The 27,488-nt window shown below is 44.5% G+C and overlaps 1 protein-coding gene across 2 annotated transcripts in view; it reads left to right on the forward strand.

Annotated features, from left to right (window-relative positions):
- Positions 1–27,488, forward strand: part of LOC126297635 (probable nuclear hormone receptor HR3) — a 517,590-nt gene that overhangs the window by 101,489 nt on the left and 388,613 nt on the right. The window contains exon 2 of one of the 2 annotated variants that reach the window (XM_049988660.1): positions 4,337–4,497. The exons of the other annotated variant lie outside the window; for it this stretch is intronic. Coding sequence (XP_049844617.1) covers positions 4,491–4,497 — 7 coding nt within the window. The 5' untranslated portion in view covers positions 4,337–4,490. The remainder of the gene's footprint in view (positions 1–4,336; positions 4,498–27,488) is intronic. 2 annotated transcript variants of the gene reach the window in all.

Consider the following 27,488-nt stretch of genomic DNA (forward strand, 5'->3'; position numbering starts at 1 on the left):
TTCCTTTGGTCAAGTAGCGCCACAAATTCCTTGTCTCTCCAATTAAAAAAGGTCATAAGGCTCTGAGTACTATGGGACTTAACAAATGGTTCAAAAGGCTCTGAGCACTATGGGACGTAACATCTACGGTCATCAGTCCCCTAGAACTTAGAACTACTTAAACCTAACTAACCTAAGGCCATTACACACATCCATGCCTGAGGTATGATGCGAACCAACGACCGCAACGGTGGGCGGTTCCAGACTTAAGCGCCTAGAACCGCTCGGCCACACCGGCCAGCCTCTCCAATTCGATTCAGTCCTTCATTAGTTACGTGATTGATTCATCTAATCATCAGCATTCTTCTGTAGCACCACAATGGAAAGGCTTCTGTTCTCCTTTTAGCTAACTATTTTCTATTGCGTATCATTCTGGAAAAAAGTGTGAGACATAATTTTTTTGCCAAGACAGTACTAAGAAACAGGATACCTTTGTTTTGACGGCATCACGTCAACGACATGTCACTTTTCAAATTCTGACACGTGTAATATGTCGTTAAATACTTGTGACTGAGAATTACTATGCTTACCCACACACTCCATAACTTGGTAATAAGTACCGCTACGGTAAAAAGTTAATCAAGTTTTTGCTGTAGTTTTCGTGGGAAACAAAATAATTCTGTTTTTAGCGAGATGCAAAATACCAGAAGTAATCAGTTTGGGTAACTAGTACTGCACAAAACAAAGAAATTCATACACAACAATCTAACATTTTGTTTGCTCCCTCTCGTGGCCCAGTTATCTTATCACCGCCACAATTTACAATTCCGAGTTGAATGCTGTATCTAATTTACCAGTACCTGCTTCTGTCCCAGCATAAAATGCTCGATGTACAAAATTTCTATCCGTGGTCGCTTTAGCTTTTGCAGCACTTAGTGTCGGAGCGTATTTTATTAATAATTAGCAAAACTGGATCAAATATCCTACACACATTTTTTACCCACGAGCAACACGATGGACGTTGAATATGAATCGCGACAGGAATTAGTATCTTTCCTGTAGTTATCGCCCTTCGCTACTTCTTGCGGACATGTTCTACCTCTTAATCTGAACATTTCTGCGAAATTCTCGGAACATACTAACCGGAAGATAACGAGGGGATTACACCCCTGATCAACAGTTATAATGTGAAATTACATGAATGCAGCGTAAGGTTATGTAATCCATTCTCAAAAATGATTAGTAAGATTTTGAGTGTGGCCTTGTGAACAATGAGTAGAAATTCACGTCCGAAATGTCAGATCACAAAATATTTTAAATTTTCAGTTCCACCTTGTGTCATTCAAAATATCCTTTCGTCGAATCAAATCAATCTTTTCTTCTCAGTTTATCCAGTTCCGAATCCTACACTGTTGATCCAAATTCCTAAAACATTATGAGACATATTTCGGTGACATGAAAATCCTTCCCAGGCTTCACGCAGTGGTCTGTAACCTGAACATCGTTTATCTTGATTGCGTAAATTTATGCAGCTGAAGTCACGAAAGTAAACATCGTACCACGTCGAGTGTTATGTGTAGATGCAACGTATTTCTGCACAGCTTTGTATGCCATGCAGTGCATTATTTGAGCAGCGTGGAAGTGTTCTGGACTTTGCCACTCTGGTAAGATACACCACTGACCGTGAATACTAACAAATTTATGGGATTACGAGGAACATTCTTTGAAAAATGCGTAATTTCCTCTTTTCTTCAGCTTCATTTAAGCACCCGTTACTATTTTGGGGGTGTAATATCATCCTATGATCATACTTAAACTCTCACGTGTATATAATGATGTTTAGACGCTGAACGCACTCTCAGATCTGAGCAAATGACCTGAATAACGGAGTAATGCACTGCACTCATATTGAGGAGCAATGCAGTTCAAATCACCCTCCTTCAGTCATTCTTCTTTAGGTTTCCTGCATCCAGCAGATGCCGAGATGGTTCCTTAATAGGGTTATGGCCAATTTCTTCTACTCTCCCAAACCTTCAATTCCTCAAATCCTTTCCAACTAAGATATTGCTCGTTCTCTAATGACCTCGACGTCGACTAACTTTTCTAATTTTGCAGGTTGTCCCATTTATTTTGACCACCCCAAATACCTTTTTCTAAAAAAGAAAAGGAAAATAAAAGACGTATCAAGCAAATTTTTCTGAGCTACCAGGGGGGTATTAACCAGCTTGATTGCCTTCCTTTTAATTTTTTTTGTTATAAAGGTATGAACAGCAGTACGTCTTTTATAAATACCGCACTATGTTTGTTTCTTCAGTAATCCAATTCGTCTCTTCAAGGGCCGTTCAAAAACGTATCAGCCATTAACTTAAATATGGCGGTATTAAAAACTTAACACAAAACTGACTCACAGTGCAGGTTCCTGGGGTAACGTAAACGTCCATTTGCTGGAACCACAGAATACAATAGGAAACACAAGAAAAATGTACACTGGTCATTCAGAAGACTGCCATTCTCCATAGATGACTAGTATTTCTGTCTTCTAATCGTTGGTGTACACTGCACTCACGCAAACCTTCAACTGGAGACTGTTTCTTGTGAATGCGAGAATGTGATACGTTTTTGAACAGGTATTGAGGAGAGACCAGTTACTGAGGAGAGGAAATAGATTACCGAATAGAAAATATAGGACGCTATTTAAAAAAGAACTGCTGTTCACGTCTTCGTTACGACGAAAGTGACAACAAAGGCAATTACAATGATTAATGTCCTCCTGGTACCTAAGCAACAGTGGCGTGATAAATTTTTTATTTTGCTCTGGGTAAAAAGTTATTTGGGATGGTGAGGCTAAATGTAATGGAAAGCATCCTCCTTTATGACTTCAATGCTGTATTCGTCTAGTACGATGCTAAATAAAACGTGGAAAACCTGATCGGAATAGGTAGTCTGAACTCGAACCACGCTTTCATTACGAAGGAAGGAAGGTTTAACAAGCAGTCGACAAGGATGTCATTACAAACTTGGAAAGGAAAGGATTGGGGGAGGGGTGGGGGAGAGAATCATCCCTGCCCTTTCATAGGCACCATCCCAGCATTTGCCTTTACCGATTTTGGGAAATCATGAAAACCTAAATGTTGATTGTGTGTAAATTTAATGTTGAGGGGGTGGAAAGGAAAAGGAGGAAACTAATGATGTTATCTGCCTCGGGAATTTATGCGGAGTCAGCTGCGCAGAGTGAAAATGTGTGCCGGACAGACACGGGGTTCGAATTCCGGTCCTGCACAGTTTTTCACGCGGCCCCGCAGACACTGCATAAATTCCCAATGCAGGTGACATGACGAGTACCTTCATTTTCCTCTCCTTTCTCCCCACTCCACCTTCAGTTTACATAATATGTATCACAGATGCGGATTCTGCGTGGTGTCTGAAAAAACAGACACCTGCGCTACCTCACTCCGTTTCGGTTACGAGTCTCCAACCTACCACGCGACGTCACTCATTTGATTCCGTCAAGACAAAATTAAAACTGTGTGCCGGACCGAGACTCGAACTCGTGACCTTTGTCTTTCGCGGGCAAGTGGTTTACCAACTGAGCTACCCAAGCACGACTCACGCCCCGTCCTCACAGCTTTACTTCTGCCAGTATCTCGTCTCCTACCTTCCAAACTATACAGAAGCTCTGCTTCGAAACTTGCAGAACTAGCACTCCTAAAAGGAAGGATATTGCGGAGACATGGTTTAGCCACAGCCTGGGGGATGTTTCCAGAATGAGATTTTCAATCTGCAGCGGAGTGTGCGCTGATATGAAACTTCCTGGCAGATTAAAACTATGTGCCGGACCGAGACTTTTTTTCAGGAGTGCTAGTTCTGCAAGTTTCGCACGAGAGCTTCTGTAAAGTTTGGAAGGTAGGAGACGAGGTATTGGCATAAGTAAAGCTGTGAGGACGGGGCGTTAGTAGTGCTTAGGTAGCTCAGTTGGTAGAGCACTTGCCCGTGAAAGGCAAAGGTCCCGAGTTCGAGTCTCGGTCCGGCACACACTCTTAATCTGCCAGCAAGTTTCATATCAGCGCACACTCCGCTGCAGAGTGAAAATCTCATTCTGAAGACAAAATTAATTCGACACGTCGCACTGCACGTCTGTGAAACGAAGCGTTTACGAAAAGGCTGTGAACAACTCTCTACATTCGTGGCTTCAGCAGCTCATACAACGGCATACGCATTCCACGCTCATCGCTGGCTGCTGTTACGTCGTGTCGTCGTTGTTTTTCGCGCCCTTTCGCCTGGTAGATGAGTAGTAGCACCAGCTGGGAGTGTGAGTAGGGAAGGAGGAGGTGAGAGAGAGTGGTGGTGGTGTTCGTAGCCAGCCCCAGCCCCGCCAGAGTGGCCGCCGACGGCAGCAGAGTAGGATGAGCGCTGCGGGTAGGCTGTAGAGCAGCGTGGCGACGCCAGCCCACGATGGCGACGCGGAGCCCGCCGGCAGCGTCAGCGCCGGCGCCGCCTCCTCCAGCGCCCTCATGACAGGTACGTCAGCGTCGCCCTCTGCGCTGCTTCCTCACCTCACCTAGCTCAGTCTACACGATTACTCTGCAATTCACGCCTAACTAATGTAATGTATAGCGAATACATAGAAAGAAGGATCCTTTATTGCAGGGCCTCCCAACCTTTTCAGCTGGCGAACCCCTCCTTCAGTCGAAAATCCATGGCGGACTCCTAGTCAGTCAAAAGCACAGTAACTTTAAATTTCAGAGCAGAACCCATGGAAACTGAAAGCTTCTTAATGCAAGTGCCATGGTCCCAATGCCCCCCCCCCCCCGAAGTATCAATAGTCTTTGGTTTAGAGATGTATGAAAACAACTTGAAATTAACGACCCAATTTGAATTCCCACTGTATCCAGACGCTTACTAGTGTTCAATACACTATTGCCTGATTAATATTACATGGTAATTGACATTTCACACGTCGGAGCTGCCTTCCTCCAAGAGCAATCGACGTCACGTCTAAACTGTTCGCTATTGACAAGCTGCCGCCTGTGGTCTGTTCACTTTCACTGTCTGGCAACTGTTGTGTAAGGAGCATGCGTATTTAGTAACAGTCGTGTGTGTGTGTGTGTGTGTGTGTGTGTGTGTGTGTGTGTGTGTGTGTGTGTGGTTTTTCGTGAAATCCGAAGAAAAATGTTCAAATGTATGTAAAGTCTATGGGACTTAACTGCTGAGGTCATCAGTCCCTACTCTCACACACTATTAACCTAAGTTTAACTTCCGCTAAGGACAACACACACACAAACACACACACACACACACACACACACACACACACACACACACACATGCCCCCGAGGGAGGACTCGAACCACCGACAGCGGGAGCCGCACCAATGTTTTGGTTTGTGTTGCCGACTGTCAAATATTATTGCCAAAGATCGAATGTTATTGCCGACTTTCGGATGCTATACACACATTTTTCACAGGAAAAAAAAAGTGATGAATCTGATTTTCACATTTTTATTCCATAATTTTACTCATTATTTTACACGTTTTGGTGAAAGGTGGCCGCGGACCCATTAGAAAGAGCCGGCGGACCCCTAAGGGTCCGCGGACCACACGTTGGGAAACCCTGCTTTATTGTATGATTATATGATAGCGGTAGCAGTTACTTCTGTAAAATATCTGGGAGTAAGCGTGCTGAACGATGTGAAGTGGAATGATCATATAAAATTAATTGTTGGTAAGGTGGGTACCAGGTTGAGATTCATTGGGAGAGTCCTTAGAAAATGTAGTCCATCAACAAAGGAGGTGTCTTACAAAACACTCGTTCGACCTATACTTGAGTATTGCTCATCAGTGTGGGATCTGTACCAGATCGGGTTGACGGAGGAGATAGAGAAGATCCAAAGCAGAGCGGCGCGTTTCGTCACAGGGTTATTTGGTAAGCGTGATAGGGTTACAGAGATGTTTAGCAAACTCTAGTGGCGGACTCTGCAAGAGAGGCGCTCTGCATCGCGGTGTAGCGTGCTGTCCCGGTTTCGAGAGGGTGCGTTTCTGGATGAGGTATCGAATATATTACCTCCCCCTACTTATACCTCATGAGGAGGTCACGAATGTAAAATTAGAGAGATTCGAGCGCGCGCGGAGGCTTTCCGGCAGTCGTTCTTCCCGCGAACCATACGTGTCTAGAACAGGAAAGGGAGGTAATGACAGTGGCTCGTAAAGCGCCCTCCGCCACAGACCGTTGGGTGGCTTGCGGAGTATAAATGTAGATGTAGAGGTGTTCGGTAGAGGGTTCATGGAACAAGTTTCAGACCATTTCTCGACCCTTCCACTCTCCAACTGCATATTGCAACAACGAAAACATAAATATCCTTGTGCGAGCTCTGATACGAGGGCTGTCCAGAAAGTAAGTTCCGATCGGTCGTGAAATGGAAGCCACTGGGGAAGTCCGGTAAAGCTTTGCACAGATGTGTTGGGCTGTCTCTCTAGTACGTCCATCGATCGTGTCGCGTCGCTCTTTTTATTTTGAGTGAACAGTGTGCACGTAAAGATGTGTAGGTAATAGCGTCCACAGTCAAGTATGAGGGCCTGGTTAGAGGTTTCGCCTGTGTCATGCAGCCCACATAACACAACTGTCGAGAAGTTCCTTCTTCGTGCCAATTCTCGGCCGCACACTGCAGGGGCAATGAAGACGCTCCTGCAACGTTTCCGATGAGAAGTGTTTGATCACCCACAATACAGTCCGTAATTGGCTCCCCTTGAGTCTCATCTCTGCTCACAATAACCGCTGTCTACGAAGGCAAAATTTTTTCATTGGCAACGAGCTGGAGACCAGTGCAGATAATTGGCTGAAAGCACAGGCGGCTGCTTTCTATGACGAGGATATTGGAAAGTTGATACAACACTATGACAAAACTCAAAGATGCAGCGGCGACTATGTAGAGAAGTAGGTGGAAAGTGTACCTAGCTGTTGCAAACAAAACGTTTCTGGTTTTCACTGTGGTTTCCATTTCGCGATCTTTCAGAACTTAGTTTCTGGACAACCTTCGTATTTTATTGCAATGGTCATTTCTTCATGTATAGGTGGGAGTCAACAACATACACTGGCTGCAGAAAATTGAAGCACCCAGAAGAGAAAGAGGAAACTAAATAAAATTTCACGAATTGAGAGGGTATGTGATGTTACTTCAGTGATTACAAAATTGAGTCACATTCAAAAGAACTTGGCAATATGAGCCCACTCATAAGTATAACGTTGCAACGCCTCTAGCTTGGATAAATGCAATGACTCGCTTGGGAGCCGACCGCGGTGGCCGAGCGGTTCTAGGAGCTTCAGTCCGGAACCGCGCCGCTGCTACGGTAGCAGCTTCGAATTCTGCCTCGGGCATGGATGTGTGTGATGTCCTTACGTTAGTTAGGTTTAAGTAGTTCTAAGTCTAGGGGACTGATGACCTCAGATGTTAAGTGCCATAATGCTTAGAGCCATTTGAACCATTTGACTCGCTTGGGAAGGGTGCCTTGAAGGCACTGTATTCTTTCCTGAGGCAAGCTGTTCCCATTAGTCCTTGATATCCTGGATACTAGCACTGGTACAGAGTTGACCTCTGTTCCGATCCACACATGTTCTACCTGGGACAGATGTGGGAATGTTGCTGGCCACGGGAGCACCTCAACGTTACGCAGACAGTTCACAGAGACACGTGCCATGTGTGGATAAGCATTGTCGTGTTGGAAAGTGGCACCACGATACTGTCGCATGAAAGGTAATACATGGGGACGCAGGATGTCCGCGACGTATCGTTGTGCCGCCAGAGTTCCCTCAATCACTACTAACCGCGACCTGGAGTCATACTCGATGGTTCCGCATACTATGACCACACTCGCCAAAAACAGTCATCGGGCGTAGTGCAGAACCGCGATTCATTGCCGAACAAAGTGCGACGCCATTCATCAGGAATACATGCTTACCGTTCACCGCACTACCCCAAACGCAGCCGTTCATGTTGTGGTGTGAACTGCATTCTACGCATGAGATAGAAATTCTGTAGTCCTGCTGCTGCTGCTGCTGCTAGTCTCCGACCAATAGTGCGGGACAGAACAGAATGTTGCAGGGAGTCAATTACTTCTTTCTGGATGGCAGGCACAGATGTGAAGGGGTTATTATGATGTGCTTGGTGCACAATAGGGCGATCCTTCATTGTGGTAGTCAGACTTGAACGATTGGCATCTTGACGAAAAGTGTGCCTGCCGTCACACTTCCATGCAGTACAACATCGGGCCACTATAACACCCGAATGTCCCACAAATGCGAATACTGTGCGATTCGACAGATCCCTTTAACACTGGATCAGGTGCTGATAACGCTGTCTCACACGGGTACGTCTCATGTCCGTGTCCGTAACAGTGATCAGTAAACATCTGACGTCTCTCACGCCACTTAGATACCCGAGCAGGCCTTCTAACAACACTAAACAGTAACGACACTAATGCACTCTAGTGGTCATTCTACGTATTAAGAAGAATTGTAGCTTTATTCGCTTACAGAGTCGCTGATGATTTGTACGTGTACGACATATTGACATCCGAACATGTCTTCTGGGTGCTTCACATTCTTTTTTGTTTTTTTGTCCGATAGCGTAGACTATAAATAGCAGTAGGATTGTAACATGTCATTGGGGTACCCAAGGTATCACTTCAGTTTAACTAGATGACTTCCCATCAGTTATTATGAACTATGAATTTTAAGACAAGAAATAGACTCCAGTCACACAACTGAGATGTTAGTCTATAGGCACGCAATTAGGTTAGATACCGCTTTTGAGCAACGATGCCAAACTTCTTCTGGAAATATGGAATTAACTTGAGACCCCCGCAACGGCACTCATTACTGGGAATGAATGAAGAGCCTACCGTGTTTCACAAAAATGATTCTTCACGTGTATCGCGCCATGTGTAGTGCTGAAGTAAGAAGGCCGTTCCGAAACTAATGCCTCCCATTAATTTTCATAGAAATTACAGTATGTACTGAAACTACAAAAACAAATTTAAATAGTTCAACATATAAGTGGACTGAAGATTTCTTGGTAAGGAATACAGCGTGTTATCGAGGGTGCGTTCTCGTCAGATGTCTAAGTAGCTTCAGGAGTACGCCATGGAAGTGTATTGGGTGACTGCACTAATGACCTTGCAGACAATTTTAATAGTAACCTCAGACATTTCGCATATGATGCAGCTATCTATAGTGTGTTGTCTGAAAAACGATACACAAATATTCAGTCAGATCTTGGTAAAATTTCAAAGTAATGCAAAGACTGGCAGCTTGCTTTATATGTTCAGAAATGTAAAAATGTACACTTCACAAAAGGGAAAAACGTAGTATCCAGTGACTATATATTAGTGAGTCGCTGTTGGCAACAGTCAACTTATATAAATACCTTGGTGCAACAATTTGTAGGGACATGAAATGGAACGATCAAATAGGGTCAGTCGTAGGTAAAGTAGGTGGTAGACTTCGTTTCATTGGTAGGATACTAATTAAATACAATCAGTCTACAAATGAGGTTGCTTACAAAACACGCGTGCAACCCATCCTAGAATATTGCTTTAGTGTACTGGACCTGTACCAGATCGTACTAACATGGGGTACTGAATGTTTATAAAGAAGGGCAGTACGAATGGTCACAAAACAGCTGATTCATGGGAAGGTGTCACGGAGATGCTGAAAACTCTGAAATGGCTGACGTTTGGACACAGATGCAAACTATAACAAGAAAGTCCACTTACAAAGTTTCAGGAACCAGCTTTAAACGATGAGTCTAAAAATATATACACTCTCTTACATACCGCTTTTGTAGGGAACGCGAAGACAGGCTTAGACTAATTACAGTCTTCACAGAGACATTAAAGCATTCATCCTTCCCACGTTACATACATGAATGGCTCGGGAAGAAGTCCCAGTAACTGCTACAACGAGAAGTACCTCCTGCCATGCAGTTCATAGTGGTTTGCAGAGTGTAGGTGTAGATACAGATGTCACTAACATTCTGCCATTCTTCCGCATAGTTACCACCATCCGTTATGCGCTTTTGTGAACGATGAACAAAAGCCTGCATGCCACGAGCGTAGAATCTAAACCATCTAAAGCTAACCACTACCTTACTGCTTCAAATGGCTCTGAGCATTATGGGACTTAACATCTCTGATCATCAGTCGCTTAGAACTTAGAACTACTTAAACCTAACTAACCTAAGGACATCAGACACATCCATGCCCGTGGCAGGATTCGAACCTGCGACCGTAGCGGTCGCACGGTTCCAGACTTAAGCGCCTAGAATCGCTCGACCACAACGGCCGGCTCTTATTGCTTCGATGACAGCGCCTCAGTCTGGAAAGTTTTGGCCACGTAATCCACCTCTCATATCCCCAAAGATATGACAATCTCAAGAAGCCATATCAGGACTCTAGGGTAGATGTGGTGGGATAGTCCAGTTAAATTTGGCAATGAGTTCCATGGTCGCAAAACTGGAATGAGGCCTGGCATTGCAAAGCAAAAGTTTGTCTTTTGTCAAGATCGAATCTCGAAACTCGAGCTTTCAGCATCGCCAGTGTGTCCTTGTAGCGTTATTGCTGGCAGATGTCTACATCGCGAAGCTTTAGTTAGTTGGTGAATTGCATGTCGCCACTCAGTGGACTCTGTTTTGTTTACCGGATCGTATTGGTGAAATAGTGTCTCATCTCTGACGATGATGATCAGAAACCCGTCAAACTCAGCCTCGTGTTGGCCCAGGAGGTTCCGACAAATTTTTATTCCACGATCCTCTTTTTCTTTCTTGAGTAAGCATGTGCGGGACCCTTTGTAATACAACAGACTTTCGGCTGTGCACGCGATTTCTTGGTCGTAATCCGCGGATCATTACGGATGAGTTGGTCGAACCTCTGTTCATTATAAGGGATAGCAGCCGAGCAGGGTCGCCCGGGGGGTGCTCTGTCGTGCATCTCGTTTTTAACCATCATTGGAACGCGGTAACCACCACCCAACACTACTTACGTCTACTGTATCATCTCAAGACATCTTTAGCTAGCTTCTATGAACTTCAGTTGGCGTAATTTGTTCAGCAGTAAAGAATTTAATGACACATTTGTGTTTCATACGCATCTCGATTTCGGGTGCCATTTTCAACGCTCCTGTGATGCTGTCATCTACCGCAGGGCGAATGATTCAAAAATTATTACTGCACCAACATAATCTGATAATCAAAGCTAACACAGATAATAGGAGACAGTAGCTTCTGAAATACACTCGCAGTTACATAAGGCGACTGTCGCTGCACGTTGTAGTGGCTCAAAGAAATGATCCACCCACTGTGCAAAATGCGATGATCATCAACTCCCTAAAACGGTGAAATTCGTGAACTGATCGCGCGCCTTAACTATGGAAACACATTGTGAGTCTACTAACTGCCACCGTTGTGAATGGCTGTTGTGTTACCTGCAAGGACCCATGTGACAATGATCCTTGAGGACAATGACACTAACTGTGTATAGAGATGAAATGACATGCTACAGTGGAACAGTTCACGGTCGAAATACACCAGAGTATCGAACTTATCCTCAATACCAACAGTCCAGAGAAACCTGCCGCGCAAGGAACTGCATCCGTTCTAACGATAAGGTATCGGTAGATAAGAATGAATTTTCTACATATTATCACAACTGACTTGCAGCTAATGGGTGTCCGGAAGTCCTTTCCCTTGACCCACGTTTTTCGCCACATATAAGAAATGGACATGGCTACTGCGTTGTTGTCTGGGATAATCTGAAGGGTAGTTCCGAAGACTCACCTTCCCAGCTGAGAACTGGCGACGAAAATATCTTCCATCAGCAGGAGTCTAACATGTTACCTAGGAGTGGAGTACAACCACACAAGCGTCCATTAGCAAATACGGCTACTGAGATGAGGCTAGACAAGTGAATTGGCAACGTCTGGTAGTGCTCTGAGCGAAAGGTAAAGACATCGGCCTCCATTACATCCGTAAGTTATTGTATTACCGTTCCGTCCATTTATTAAGCATACATCCGACTTATTGTACGTGGTTTACAAACACTCCGTCTGAATAGGTCTCGAAAGACCCTAAAGATACTGACCGACCGCCGTGTCATCCTCAACCTATAGACATCACTGGACGTGGATATGTAGGGACGTGAGGTCAGCACACAGCTCTTCCGGTCTATGGCAGTTTTCGTGATCGGAGCCACTACTTCTCAATCAGGTAGCTTCTCAATTTGCCTCGCATGGGATGAATACACCCCGGATGCCAACAGCGTTCGGCAGACCGGACGGTCACCCAGCCAAGTACTAACCAAGCCCGACAGCGCTGAACTTCGATCATATGACGGAACCAGTGTTACCACTGCGGCAAGGCCCTTGGCCATGTGGTTTATTACCAATCCGAAATTGCTCTATCAACGTCTGCCAACCACCAGTGTCAGTAAACTGAGAATATGGTTCAGAGAACTGTGATAGGAAAATCACTGAGAACCACAAATAGTGCGTCTGATTCCATCCAATAACTATGTAAGTTGATAATTATCTCATGGTGGTATAGTGAAGCACTGTGTTTGTGCCAATATTTCGACTTCATCGCCTCGAATTTTTAATTATTTAACTTATCATTTTCACTCAAATTTAGCAAAAATTTCACATTTTTCTGACATGATACAGTGCATAGTTTTCCTGTTGTGTCTTCTGTGGGATGTTTGTTCATGTCGGGGATTTCTTGAGAGAACGAACTTAGCCTGCTGGCCTGGGCGCATAACGACCAAGAGTCGCTGCGCTGATGGGTACGATGACGCCGCTATACCTATGTTATCAGTGAGTCGCATCCCTGGATATATCAGTTGCACAGCTTTCTTTTTTTACGTACGGTTGTTGTGATTTCGATTTTTGATTGAAGCGTCACCTTAAAAGACTTACAACAAGTAACTGTAAATTATTATGCACAAAATAACGTCAAGAAAAAATGTGGAAACCGCGCTTCTCTGAAGAATCTCTTTTTCATTCCATGCATTGAATAGCAACACACTGACGTAAATGCCCGAAGATATCTGTCTCTTTCTGTCTGTAGAAACAGAAAGCAACAGTAATAAATTCTGTTTGTAATATCATAAAAGTAATATCAGTCATATCCCCGTCCCTAAGTACCATCATTCTGAATAATGATGGGAAACGAATCCAACTGAAAAGAACGGTCAAGATGCGGCTGTACTTATTTAAGTAAAGATGTGAGAGATCACCTTTTTATTATTTACAGTTGCGTTTCCCCAGTGTTCTTTAGAAGCTTGTTTCTCGGTATGGCTTTGCACCTTTGTTGTGACATACGCCGCGCTGGACATTGTTTTACTATGTCGGACTTCGGCGCATGTAATAATTCAGTGGCGGTGTACAGCCAGTTTTTGTGTCACTAGACGAAGTTCTGCTTTGCACTGTTTGTCCTGTTATTACCTCTGACATTGGTGCCGTTGTTACGTCAAACTCTAGCACTGTTCCAACCAATGATGTACAAGCTAAAGGTCGATCAATAGTCCGACGGTCTGTCAAGTAAAACGCCGAATAAAAAATCACGAACACTGTACAGTGGCAAAAACAGGTGAGAATATGTTAACAATTGTTAATGAGGGAAACGTCAAAAATAATAAAACGTGAAGTACTTATTTTACCTTCAGAATTTACAAAATTAACACACTGGAGAAAATTGCAGTGCAAATTCCTAATTTCCTCAGCAAGATTAACATGTCCCTTAATGGTTTAATCACGGGGAAGATCTGATATTTAGAATACTTATCACCTCGAAAATTCTGAGTGAACTTTCCATCATCGAAACTAACGTTGAATGGGGACTTTTTTTCTCTTTTATGAAGTACATGCTTGGACTGATATTTGCGACAAGTTGAACTTTCACAGGAGACCGAAATAAAACCCAGATCCGCGCATTATGTGGGCAATACTCTGCCAACGAGCGAAGTGGTGCAGTGGTTAGCACACTGGACTCGCATTCGGGAGGAGGACGGTTAAACCCGCGTCTGATCATCCTGATTTAGGTTTCCAGTGATCTTCCTGAACCGCTTCAGGTGAATGCTGAAATGGTTCCTTTGAAAGGGCACGGCCGACTTCCTTCCCCATCATTCCCCAATCTGATGGGGCCGATGACCTCACTGTTTGGTGTCCTCCCTCAAAATCAACCAACCAGCTAATACGCTTCCAAATGCACTAAGCGAACACAAGCGATTCACAATTTCTACTTGATACTTTTTTATCTCAATAAGGTTCGAGCTTCACGGAGGAGTCAATTTGAATCTTTGAGTCAGTCTGGAAAGAGTTTGCGAGTATCGTAAATGATAACATATTGCTAGCGGAAAGTACGGTTACGGGTTTGAATCCAGCGCGGAACGCAATTTTTATGTGTCACAAATGTTCACCAGCTTACTGTTCGTGGACGCTTTGACAAATCCCGTACTGTAGATCTAGGTTTCTAACAACTGACGTATTTGTAAACGTGTGATTCCAGCTGCCATTAGTGAGCTCCAAGAATGTTAAAAAATTCAATCTGAAGTGTGCTTTCCTTTCGTTCAATACCGTTTCATAACACATACCTGCTGTATTCTTTGTTTACGGAAGCTTCGTCCCAGGAACTGGCATAAATAGTTAAGCTCCTCGTGTGAATTCTGTGGCGCTGTACGTGACAAAATCGCTGCGAGGGAATCCCGTAAATAGATACGGAACGTCTACAGCGCACGATGTTTCGCTCTTTAATATTAAAGTGATATGCTGTCCGCATCTCGTGCCGAAAACCGGAGGCTAACGTAAACATCGAGCGAATGTTAAACAATACGCCCGCCTCTCCATCACCATTTCCATCTCGTCTCCAAGTCTATTTTTATGCAACGTCGCGTCGACAAAAACGTTCCAAAACACATTATCTTCCGTCTCTCTGATCCTTGGCTTTTTATTCCACCTACGAATACCGAAAGATGCTCTCAGATATCCGAATCCCTAGAATATGTCAGATGTGCTGTGCACTCCCCCCCCGTTTTACATTTTACACATTAAACATAAATGGGTGAGACGAACAGAGCCGCTCTACGATGGCATCAAAGGTAAAACTGTATTTAGCATAAAACGCTGATATGTTTCACAGAACCTTTTCGAGGCATTATACTTACTATCGCATACATCAGTTTACAGCATTTACAAGATCGTGTAGATACAATGGAAGGAACTGCAAGATCGTCGTAGTTGTGAGCGGCCTAAGTATCTGCCCTGCAGAAGACGCGGATTCATTATCCATTACCGCTAGGGATTTCCCTTGGTGGATAGACTGAAGTTGGCTGCGCTCAGTCACTTGAGAGCCGTATGTACATCCATTGGCACACAAATGATGCCACTGTCGGAGGATGGGCAGTGTTTTCTAGAGTACGGAAGGCGTTGACCTTACTGATTATCTTGTAAACTGCAAAATAGCAACTGGCAAATCTTCATTAGTCTTCTGGATAAAATTGGTGTAAAAAGTGTGTAGAAAGAGAGAACGGAATTGCAAAGGAAAATAAAGCATTGAAACAATGTATCTGCCAAAAAGGTGCTGCTTGGGGGTTGTTAAGCGGAAACTAACACTATTTACGTTATTTTGCGCCAACTGACTTCCACCTCTTATGGATGGAAAATGTTTAGGATCCAATGAAGTTGTTGGAATCGGGCATGATTGTTTAGCATACCGTTCGGAGTCGTTCTTAAGGGTGCAAGACACTCAGTGAAAGAACATTGGACAAAGTGCATCGATAAATTTGTGCAACTTTTTATCTTGGAGGCACATTGTTTTACTTACATTTTTCTTACTTCACAGCACAGGCAGAAAAAAAGCGTAGTTATATAGACAGAGAGGACGCGGGTGGCAACCACCAACACTGTCGATCGGGTCACTAACTAATTAACTGATGAACAAATATTGCCGTCTCCAAAATGGAACTTTGTCTCTAACTCGCCGAAATTTCTCCAGCAGGGCTGTTGTTTTATACAAGTAAAAAACACAAAAAAAAAACCGCGAGGGAAGTGTCAACCACAATGGAGTTAAATACGTAATCTGCGGCTGAGTAACAATTACGGGTGTAGCACGCACTAACACCACACAATTTTCAATTGCCAGAGAGAGATATCCGAGTCCGTTGCTTAAGCCCTGAAAAGTGTGGTTGTGGCTTGGGGGAGCTTCCGAAACAATTTGGCCTGTTCCAGAATCAACAGACAAGTTTATCCTTACTGTAAAGCATAAACTATGTAATTATCCAAAGAAATATTGCTTTAAAGGCAGTATACGCTCGTTCGTTAGTGAACAGCGGAGATTATGCCATAAATTATAACAGTGACATTTATTTTCCTTGCTAGCTTGTGGTTGAAATATGAGTGTACTTTATACTGCGTGGATGTGATTTCCATAGACAATCTTACAGAGGAATAGTTGTTGAGAAGTTTGGTATCAGGAGCCAGTAGTTTCTAGGGGCTCAATATCGAACAATTACATTTCCATTAGGTCTCAGTCGATAAGTCTACAAAATATACCTTGGAAATATTCTCTCACATTACCTGGAGGATATGCTGCCGATAGCTCGTAAACTCACATGGTTTCCGCACATGCATACTATGTTATGAGAAACTGTGTGCAGTTTACGCGTTGAGCGCAATAATCATGTCTCATGGTCAGCTTAGTTGCAAAACATGAAGTCACTGGGATGCATCATTTGAAAATAAGTGAAGAGTTTCATTTAAGAGACTCCACTCACGAAACCGAGCGAGACGCCACGGTGTTTGAGACACTGGACTGGTATTTGGGAGAAGAGCCACTCAAACTTACATTTTCCGTGATTTTCTATCCCGCCAGGGGCAAATTTCGGGACATGGCCAGTTTCCTTTCTCAATCCGAGCTTGTGGTCCGTCTGTAATGGCATCATCATTGACAGGACGTTACACCCTAATCTTCCTCACTTCCCTTTAGTCACTCCATACAAGGCAGACCTGTATGATATAAGCTAAAATAGTGTAACAACCTACCGGGATGTGTGATAGTTCACGAGGCGACGCATTTCTTCGTATTGTGATCGTAGTGGTAACATTTTAAACCATCGTTTTAAAGAAACTTTTCTAAATTATCAAAACAGGTACTGATCAGTGCTGCAACAAAATTGTATACGATAGCTTCGGGGCTGTTGTATTACTCTTTTAATTCGTTATAAAAGTTTCGGTCATCTTTCCCTGGACACATCATATTATGACCTCATAAGAACGTAATGAGTAGTTAAATGATTTATTTTCACTGTTTGTATCTACCCGCGACGGCCCCACATGTATTATGCACAATTACCAGGTTAATAACTAACTAGCCGTGGGAGATCATGGCCTCTTGATATGACAACACTCAAAAACACTCCTAACCAAGCCACGAATATCATAGTGTGTTGAATTTGTGTTCATTCTGAAGCTAAGAAAAGAAGAAGCGACCTGTCTGTAAAATACTCGTATACATAGTTTATGGAAACTTGCACCTCAGTATGGGTATGCATATCCGAAGGAACACTGCGTCACTCTTCTTAACAACTCTGGCACTTCAATATCGTATTAATATTTGTAGTGAGATATGATAGTGGCTTCAGTACATCGCTGTACTGTATAATCATTTACTCGGTTGTGTTGTATCCAGAAAGAAATAAAACCAGCAGAGGCAAAGCTGCTGCACTTCAAGAAACATATTCCTTACATAAGACCTCCCCTCCTCCTTTCCATCCCCCTCCCCCCCGCCACCCCGTGCGTGCGTGTGTGTGTGTGTGTGTGTGTGTGTGTGTGTGTGTGTGTGTGTGTGTGTGTCAATTCTTTCATTACTGTTAACTCATTAATTTTGACCATGATGTTTGAATCAGTTAATGCTCACACAATTTTAATTTGTCGGCTGTACTAGTTTCAACTTCTCAATTGTTATCAATAGCCTATAATTTTACTTAACCAGTAGCTGCATTGTAGTATGATAGTGTGAGGTGTCGGCTGACCATTTATCATGTCTCTGAGGCACTACGATGGTGAACCTAGTGATGTAGACAATGAACCAATTGCTGTCCATGAGATCGCGGGGATGAAAAAGCAAAGTCACACAACGGATAACTAAATGGCTATCTGAATTAAGCAGGAGTGACCTAATTGAACATTAAATGTGGGTACCACAACTCTCAGCTATGTTGATAAGGGTCTCCATCAAGCAACTAAATGAAAGTAAACGACATTGTGACAATCTGATTTATTCCTAGATGCTTTTATACGATTGTAATCACTGAATAAACAAAACAAAAAATTATGAAAGGGCACAAGAATGCAAAAACGTGTATGAAAGACCGTGCCACAGGTGAGTGGTTTGAGATAGAATGATACAAAAACTGAATCCACAATAATTGCCAATGATTTCTGAATAAGTTTATAACTTAAAGGAAAGGCCCAGTAAAGTACGAACAAGCACCGGTTCTCTGACACAAGAGCATATTGATTGCGGGTATGAATTAGTTAGAATGAACGAAACTCTGACTAGTAACAAACAACTTCACAGTCCCCTCGTCATGAAATACGCAAATATGGCTCATGCTTACCACTCTGCTGATACTCAGATGCAGAGAATGGCTGTAGTAGTGAATGATTATTCTAAGCTCCTCCGCAGTATCTATCATTAGTTCTGAAGTGAAGATATCTTTGTTCTTTCCCTTATTTCTCAAGCAACGAAGAAATATGCTATTCCATGCCCTAAATGAAGTGTCTTTCTCTTCTTCTCCACAAAACCTAACTGGTCTACCAGCACCAAAATCTCAGTAAACAGTCTCAGTATACTTTCTGGGTTACAACCAATTAAAAGCGTATATCAGTTGTACCAATGTCCCTTCTCCTAAAGTAACTGTCACCGTTAATACTACTCAGTTTTCTCTTAGACAGGTGCAGAAGACAGAAATTCTCTCCTACTATATGTTTGTTTTCGCATTTCCAACAAACGAAACTGCTGCATATACATACTCAAGAATTCTCAACCCCATTACCAGCATAATTACTCGTGGGCTTCCTTACAAAATTCAAATATCTACACCTGTGACCCCCTTCGGTGTGTACTGACCATCTCTGCTGAGTGTGCCATGTTTTTCTCTTGCCGTTGCAAATCTTATCTTTTCTAAGAAGCATTGTTTAAGCTTCTCATTTCCTGAAAGCTTACTGCTTGCTGGGCACTCTCTCTTCTCCTGCCATACCCTCGGCGATTGCTTGGTGTTTTTGGTTCTGAATGGTTCAAATGGCTCTGAGCACTATGGGGCTTAACATCTGAGATCATCAGTCCTCTAGAACTTAGAACTACTTAAACCTAACTAACCTAAGGACATCACACACATCCATACCCGAGCCAGGATTCGAACCTGCGACCATAGCGGTCACGCGGTTCCAGACTGTAGTGCCTGAAACCGCTCGGTCACCCCGGCCGGTACACTTGCTAAAGACGCTGGACTTGCATCTGAGAGGAGGAAGTTGAAACTCCCGTCCAACAAGTGATTCTGCACGAAGGAAGGAAGTTTAGGGATTGATGCCTAGAACCGCTAGACCACACCAGACGGGGTGTTTTTGGGTCTGCTGAAAAAACAGTACTCTGTCCCCAGCCCCATATTTGCCTGACTCTTGGCTTCCAGCAGAAACATTTTATTGTTAGCCTGCTGCACCCTCCTTTGGTGCTCTGGTCTTTTCTCATAGCCGGATGGCCATCTCAGGTTCCAGAAAAAACACAGCATCGACCCATCACGGTGCAGACTTAAAGGAAAGACTATGATTTATATCTGCGATTGTTGATACTAAATTTAATTGTGTGCATACTTTCATGCACCATTAAAAATTTAAGTAGACTGGGTATCCTCACTTACATAATGATTTATTAATAAGTTTATGGAGCAATTTTGGAAAAACTGTCCTGTAGCATTAAGAGAGAGCATATCCTCAAATTTCCAGTTGAAGGACTCTAGTGGGAACCTCGAGGGTATGTTCGCTCCTACCTTACTCTAAGGACTTAATTCTCTAGTAGGAGTCTGGAGGTGTTCACTGCTGTCATGCTCTGAGGACCTGACCCTTTAGTAGGAGTCTAGGGGATATGTTTACTCCCATCATACTACTAAGCAGTCATCGACCAATAAACGTTACGAGCTCTTGACAACGACTGAACAGTCGAAACCAGTACAGCCAATAAATTAAAATTGTGTGAGTATTGTCTGATATGCAGGGTGAACATTAATAAAACCGACAAACTGCAAGGGCAGATTCCTCACTGGAAATGGAGGAAAAAAGGTCCTATGAACATATGTCTTGGGTCCGATGACCGTAGCAGTCTGGTCCCTTTCATCCCCGAAACCAACCAACCAACCAACCGACCATATGTCTGGAAATTCATCATTGCCACGGTAGATGGCGCTGACGAGTGATAGTCCCTCTGACCGCGTGCCGTTACTCCTGGTGTGTTGCAGGGTATGTGACTGGCGCAGCATTCAGTAAGCAGCAGTATGGTCCGGTTTTCATGTCGCGAACAAGGCGAGATGGTGTTTGTGTACGACCAAGCATACGGAAATGGTCGAGAGGCGCCGCGCTAGTGGCCGCGTGGTTTAGGGCGTCATGTCACGGACTGCGCGGCCACTTCCGCTGGAGGTGTATGTGTCGTTCTTAGCTTAAGGTAGTTTGTGTTAGTTTAAGTAATGTGTAAGACTAGGGACCGATGACCTTAGCAGTTCGGTCCCGTAGGAATTCACACAAATTTGAACATTTGGTAGAGAGGCAGCACGGCTATACGTAACTAGTACCCTCACAGACACGAACAACATCACGCAACACTTCAAGCCCTTTTTGGTTGTTTGTACAGTACACTGTGTCAATCACACAGCCTGCAATACCCAAGGATGACACGGCACATGGTCAGATGTCATTCCTCAGCGCCGCCTACCATGGCAACGATGCATTTCTAGACACGTGTTCATAGGACCTTTTTTCTTCGACTTCCAGTCAGGAACCCATCCCGGCAGTTTGTCTGTGTTATCAAAGTTCACGCTGTATACACTATAGTCACTGGACCAGTTTTCTTCTACATCCTAGCTGCTCTGCAATAAGAGTCAGAACTTTCTTCCGCCAAAGCGTCCACTGATGGACAAATTTCACGTCAAACGTAATTTTGTGATGTTATCATGTAATGAATAATTTAATAAAATGATGCTTTCGTTTGTGCTATTCGTATTATTTGCAACATACAAAGACAAGTACGCAAGTGCGTTGTTCTCTGGAGACAGAGTGTGGACATGGCCCGAATTTTAGTGAAACGTCCAGATGGAAGCGGAGACGCCGTCGGGAAAGTACGGCGGTGGGCTTTTAGGCCGTGCGCGGGTGGCGGGTAAACAGCGGCAGCGGCAGGCAGGCAGGCAGGCAGGCGAGGCGCGCGGCCGCCGCTCGATATGCGCGCCGCTATCGACTGACACAGTTGAAAAGCCGCCCGGCTCACCAAACAGCTCCTCCTCGCCTTTACACGACGCCAGCTTCCTCAACGCCGCCCGCACCAACATTACTGCACGTGTCACGTCATTCCCACGAGCCTCCCCTGCTTCCAAAGCGAGATTTCGACTCGCCGAACGCTGTATCTTCCCAGAGACCTCGAGATTTTGCCAGTGAAGCCGAAACAGGCGAGCGCATATTCTTAGACATCTTAAAAAACAGTTACGTCTCCCTAACTGCGACCCTTTTTTCTCGAATAATTTTTGGAGACTCAGAGAACAATCGCCATTGTTGGCTCTACGTGCTTTAGCAACTAGGAAGTGAGTACAGTTTGGATTTTTTCTACGATACATAAGGGGTGATCAAAACTTTCCCGTTAGCGGGCGTTGCTGCAGCGTGAATGCAGCTTATTGTGACTCCGATACGGGTATATAAGCACCACCATCTAGTCAAGGGATTAGTGTGGCACTCGTGTCTGCCCGACTTGCGTGCAGTAAATGTGAAATATGCCTACGACATTACTAAATGCGTCCAAACAGGGCCAACATGCTGCTATTTTTTTTCTTGGTTGCCCTAGGACAAACACTGGTAGATATCCAATGGAGAATGAAGAATGTATATGAGGCAGCATGTCTGTCGAAAACCACCGTTGTGGAATGGGGCGTCAAGGTCTGTACCAGTCGCGACTTGACACAAGACGCGGGTCTAAAAGATCAGCCTCATTCATTTCAAGGAACGTGGTGTCTCCGGGGAATAGTACTGCGCAACGCTGGAGAAATTACGGCGTCGGATTAAGGCGAGATGTCCGGGAAAACTACACTAATGGCCATTAAAATTGCTACACCACGAAGATGGCGTGCTACAGACGCGAAATTTAACCGTCACGAAGAAGATACTGTAATATGCAAATGATTAGCTTTTCAGAGCATTCACACAAGGTTGGCACCGGTGGCGACACCTACAACGTGCTGACATGAGGAAAGTTTCCAACCGACTTCTAATACACAGACAGCTGTTGATCGGCGTTGCCTGGTGAAAAGTTGTTGTGATGCCTCGTGTAAGGAGGAGAAATGCGCACCGCCACGTTTCCGACTTTCATAAAGGTCGGATTGTAGGCTATCACGATTGCGGTTTATCGTATCGTGACATTACTGCTCGCGTTGGTCGAGATCCAATGACTGTTAGCACAATATGGATTCGGTGTGTTCAGGAGGGTAATAAGGAACGCCGTGCTGGATCCCAACGGCCTCGTATTACTAGCAGTCGAGATGACAGGCATCTTATCCGCATGGCTGTAACGGATCGTGTAGCCACGTCTTGATCCCTGAGTCAACAGATGGGGACGTTTGCAAGACAACAACCATCTGCACGAACAGTTCGACGACGTTTGCACAGCAGCATGGACTATCAGCTCGGAGACCATGGCTGCGGTTACCCTTCACGCTGCATGACAGACAGGAGCGCCTGCGATGGTGTACTCAACGACGAACCTGGGTGCACGAATGGCGGAACGTCATTTTTTCGTATGAATCCAGGTTCTATGTACAGCATCATGATGGCCGCATCCGCATTTAGCGACATTGCGGTGAGCGCACATTGGAAGCCTGTATTCGTCATCGCCATACTGGCGTATCACCCGGCGTGATGGTATGGGGTGCCATTGGTTACACGTCTCCGCCACTTCTTGTTCGCATTGACGGCACTTTGAACAGTGGACGTTACATTTCAGATGTGCTACGACCCGTGGCTCTACCCTTAATTCGATCCCTGCAAAACCCTACATTTCAGCAGGATAATGCACGACCGCATGTTGCAGGTCCTGTTCGGGCCTTTCTGGATACAGAAAATGTTCGACTGCTGCCCTGGCCAGCACATCCTACAGATCTCTCACTAACTGAAAACGTCTGGTCAACGGTGGGCGAGTAACTGGCTCGTCACAATACGCCAGTGACTACTCTTGATGAACTGTGGTATCGTGTTGAAGCTTCATCGGCAGCTGTACCTGTACACGCCATCCAAGCTCTGTTTGACTCAATTCCCAGGCGTATCAAGGCCGTTATTACGGCCAGAGGTGGTTGTTCTGGGTACTGATTTCTCAGGACCTATGCACCCAAATTGCGTGAAAATGTAATCACATGTCAGTTCTAGTATAATATATTTGTCCAATGAATCCCGTTTATCATCTGCATTTATTCTTGGTGTCGCAATTTTAATGGCCCATAGTGTACGATAAGGGTTGCTCCTGCTTCATGATAAAGCACGTCCCCATATTGAATTTCATATCACAGAAGTTACATCAACTCGAGTGGGAGACACTCGAGCGCTCGTCCTATAGTCCTGATCTTTCCTCGTGCGATTATCACGCCTTCGGTCCCGTAAAAAAGGCACTGAAGGGTCGACGATTCCTGTCGCACGAAGACGTACAGGTGGCAGATACGGGCCTCTTCAGGCAGCAGGACACAGTGTTTTAGCAAACGGTTATCTTCAGTTTGGTGCGTCGATGGGATGATCGCCTCACTGCTCACGGCAATTCTGCCCGATTGGCATACTGATTCTGGATTTTACGGCCTCAGAACGGAAACTTTTTGATCTTTCCTTATATATACAGGGATTGTTGCGAAAGATATTTCGTAGAAATCAAATGATAGAAGAGGTAATTCTTGCAAGTACGCCAGACAAGAACTTATTCGCCTCGCCTGAACATTCTGATTTAGATACTCTGTTACCCCACATCGAATAAGGCGAATAGCATGATGATTCATTTGAAAACTACACAGCCGATTTCTTTCTAGATCCATACAACACCCGAGCTTGTGCTTAGGGTCTAATGACACCATGACAGAAAGGGCATCAAACCCCAACCTTTCTTCCTTCGGGCAGAATCAATTGTTGGACGTGAGTTTCAACTTCCTCCTCTCAAATACAAGTCCTGTGTCTTTAACAAGTGTACCACCTCGTCTGCTGTTTCTTTGAAAAATAACTCTTACAGTACATAAGCATGCAGATAGGACACATCACAAAAAATGGTGCAAATGCCTGTAAGCACTATGGGACTTAACGTCTGAGGTCATGTGTCCACTAGACTTAGAACTACTTAAACCTAACTAACCTAAGGACATCACACATATCCATGACAGAGGCAGGATTCGAACTTGTGACAGTGGCAGCAGCGCGGTTTCAGACTGAAGCACCTAGAACCGCTCGTCCACAGCGGCCGACGGAGGCATCACACTGGTGCCGTGTAACGCTGCCTTGAAAACAGCCTCAGTGCAGCTAGGAGAGTGTTCACCAGTTTCTTCAAGTATGCCATATCCAACCGAAGCCGTTAGTTGATGATTAAATCCGGTAGAGCTACGAAATTGCGGGGATATTGATTTCTATGTTTCACCTACTCTTCCAAATAGCCCTAGACATTTTGCGTGGGCTGAAGATCGGATGACATAGCGGGCCAACCGGTGTGCGACAGGGCGTCTGACGTTTTATCAAAGTAGGAAAGTATGCTTGCAGACCTGTGAACTCAGATATTGTCACCTTGAAAGTGTCCAGCATGCACACATCATGAATTTATTACCGAGGATGTTGAAACGAACGTCCTAGTTCATGCTCAGGGTAACCTGAATGAGTGCACCAAAGAATGATGCGGAAAACTCGCTCAAAACATCGCAGAACACCTTCGGTTTGAACTATGCCCTCCACACACGGCAGATTAGACGACTCATTGAGCTGTCGGATCACTCGACACCTAGCATCATTTGAAATGAGGCAAAGTCGCTACTCATGGGAGCCCACTACACGACTCGAGCCAGCTATTCGTTCTGTTAAGTTACTGTGTTGTTTGGCTCATAGATGACCAGCAGCTTTATGTACCGCTGTTATGGCCTTTTGGGACGTACCCGCCTCCAACCGTATAAAAGCATGCACGCCTCTTCACAGTGTACCCTCGTAAACTAACTGAGATGGGCCTACATTCACTGACAGAAGCAATTGATTTCGGGTTTCGAAGAGTCTGTCATTAACAAGGAGTGACATTCATCTCCAGTCCCTATCAGTTACGACATTATTCCAACAACTTATCTTACGCCGTATTATAATGAGGTGACAAAAGTCATGGGATACCTTCTAATATCGTGTCGGAACTCCTTTTGCCCAGAGTGGGTTGTACTCAACAAGTCGTCGGAAGTCTCATGGAAAAATATTGTGCTATGCTGCCTATACAGCCGTCCATAATTGCGGAAATATTGACGGTGCAGGATTTTTTTTACACGAACTGACCCCTCGATCATGTCCCGTAAAAGTTCGATGGGTGGCCAAGTCATTTGCTCCAGTTGTCCAAAATGATCTTCAAACCAATTGCGAACAGTTGTGGCCTAGTGACATGCCACATAGTCATCCATAAAAACTCCATCGTTGTTTGGGAACATGAAGTCCATGAATGGCTGAAAGTGGTCTCCAAGTAGCCAAATATAACCATTTCAGTCAATGATCGGTTCAGTAGGACCAGAGAACCCAGTCCATTCCATGTAAACGCAGCCTACACCATTATGGAGCCACCACCAGCTTGCACAGTGCCTTGTTGACAATTTGCTTCCATGCCTTCGAGGGGTCTGTGCCACACTCTAACCCTACCATCAGCTATTACCAACTAACATCGGGCTTTTCGTGCAGTGTTGCTTGTCTGTTAGTACTGACCGCTCTATGCTATCGCCGCTGCTCTCAATCACTAAGTGAAAACCGTCGGTCACTGCGTTGTCCGTGGTTAGATATTCTCGGCACTCTCTTGACACTGTGAATCTCAGAATATTGAGTTTCCTAACGATTTCCGAAATGGGATTTCCCATGCGTCTAGCTCCACCATTCCGCGCTCGAAGTCTGTTAATTCCCGCCGTGCGGCCAAACTCATGTCGGAAACCTTTTCACATGAGTCACCTCAGTGTGTATGACAGCTCCGCAAATGCATTGCCTTTTTACACTTTGTGTACGCGATACTGTCTCCATCTGATTATGTGTATATCGCTATCCCACGACTTTTGCCACCTCAGTGTACATAGCTACGAGTGATACAATATTCCGTGTAGAGATGTTGGTGTCCGCGGTGATACACCAACCAATCGCGCAGCTTAATTCGTGGTGTGGTCACATATTCGTATAAACACGATAGCTCATTTCTGTCGTTCTAACAAACCTCCGCGTCGACCCATCTTATTTCGCTGATTCCGTATAAACGACTGGCACATCCAGGATGGTTATGATTAAACTTTCGCTACATGAGTCAGTGTAGACGGAAAACTATTTACGGCGTGGGTACCCGACTTCATAGGAATGATGCTGAGACTGTGCGCTGAGGTTTTACTTTGTTATTTTTGTTAGCGTTATGACTTGCCTTTAAACGCCAGTAGTGGTACGGCGACGTAGGGTTAAAATACAAGCATCGGTGCGCAGTATAGTTGCAGACACCCAACATGGGTCTGGTCGAGGTGAGCAGGGCTTTACTCGTAATGCTGTTTTATAATAAAAAATAAAAAATGCAACGCTGCTGCTGCTCTAAGCGAGTATCGACACATTAAAGGAATTAGGGAAGAGCCTCTTTCATACCCGAATTGGAGAAAGTGATTCGGAAGTTAGAATTAACTGGCGATTTGGGAATTGCTCCTGGGAGAGGCCGACAGCCCATTGCGCCACAAATTGTTGAAGAAGTTACTGTTGCCGTGACACAGAATGCTGTACGCAATGTGTAATCATAAAGCAGTGCACGAGCTGTGTCACGACAGCTGAACATTCAAAGGTGCGCCGTACGATAAGAGCTGCGAACAACTGTGAAATTGTATCTCTAGTGCGGATCTAGGCTGTCGTAGATGCAAATGGTCCTCACATTGGGCAACGTTTTTAACTTGGAACGTAAAAATGGTACGCAATTAACGAATATTACCCTCTCATGTGGAAATTAAAAATCC

Source organism: Schistocerca gregaria, chromosome X, assembly GCF_023897955.1.
Source record: "Schistocerca gregaria isolate iqSchGreg1 chromosome X, iqSchGreg1.2, whole genome shotgun sequence".
NCBI classification, from domain to species: Eukaryota; Metazoa; Arthropoda; class Insecta; order Orthoptera; family Acrididae; genus Schistocerca; species Schistocerca gregaria.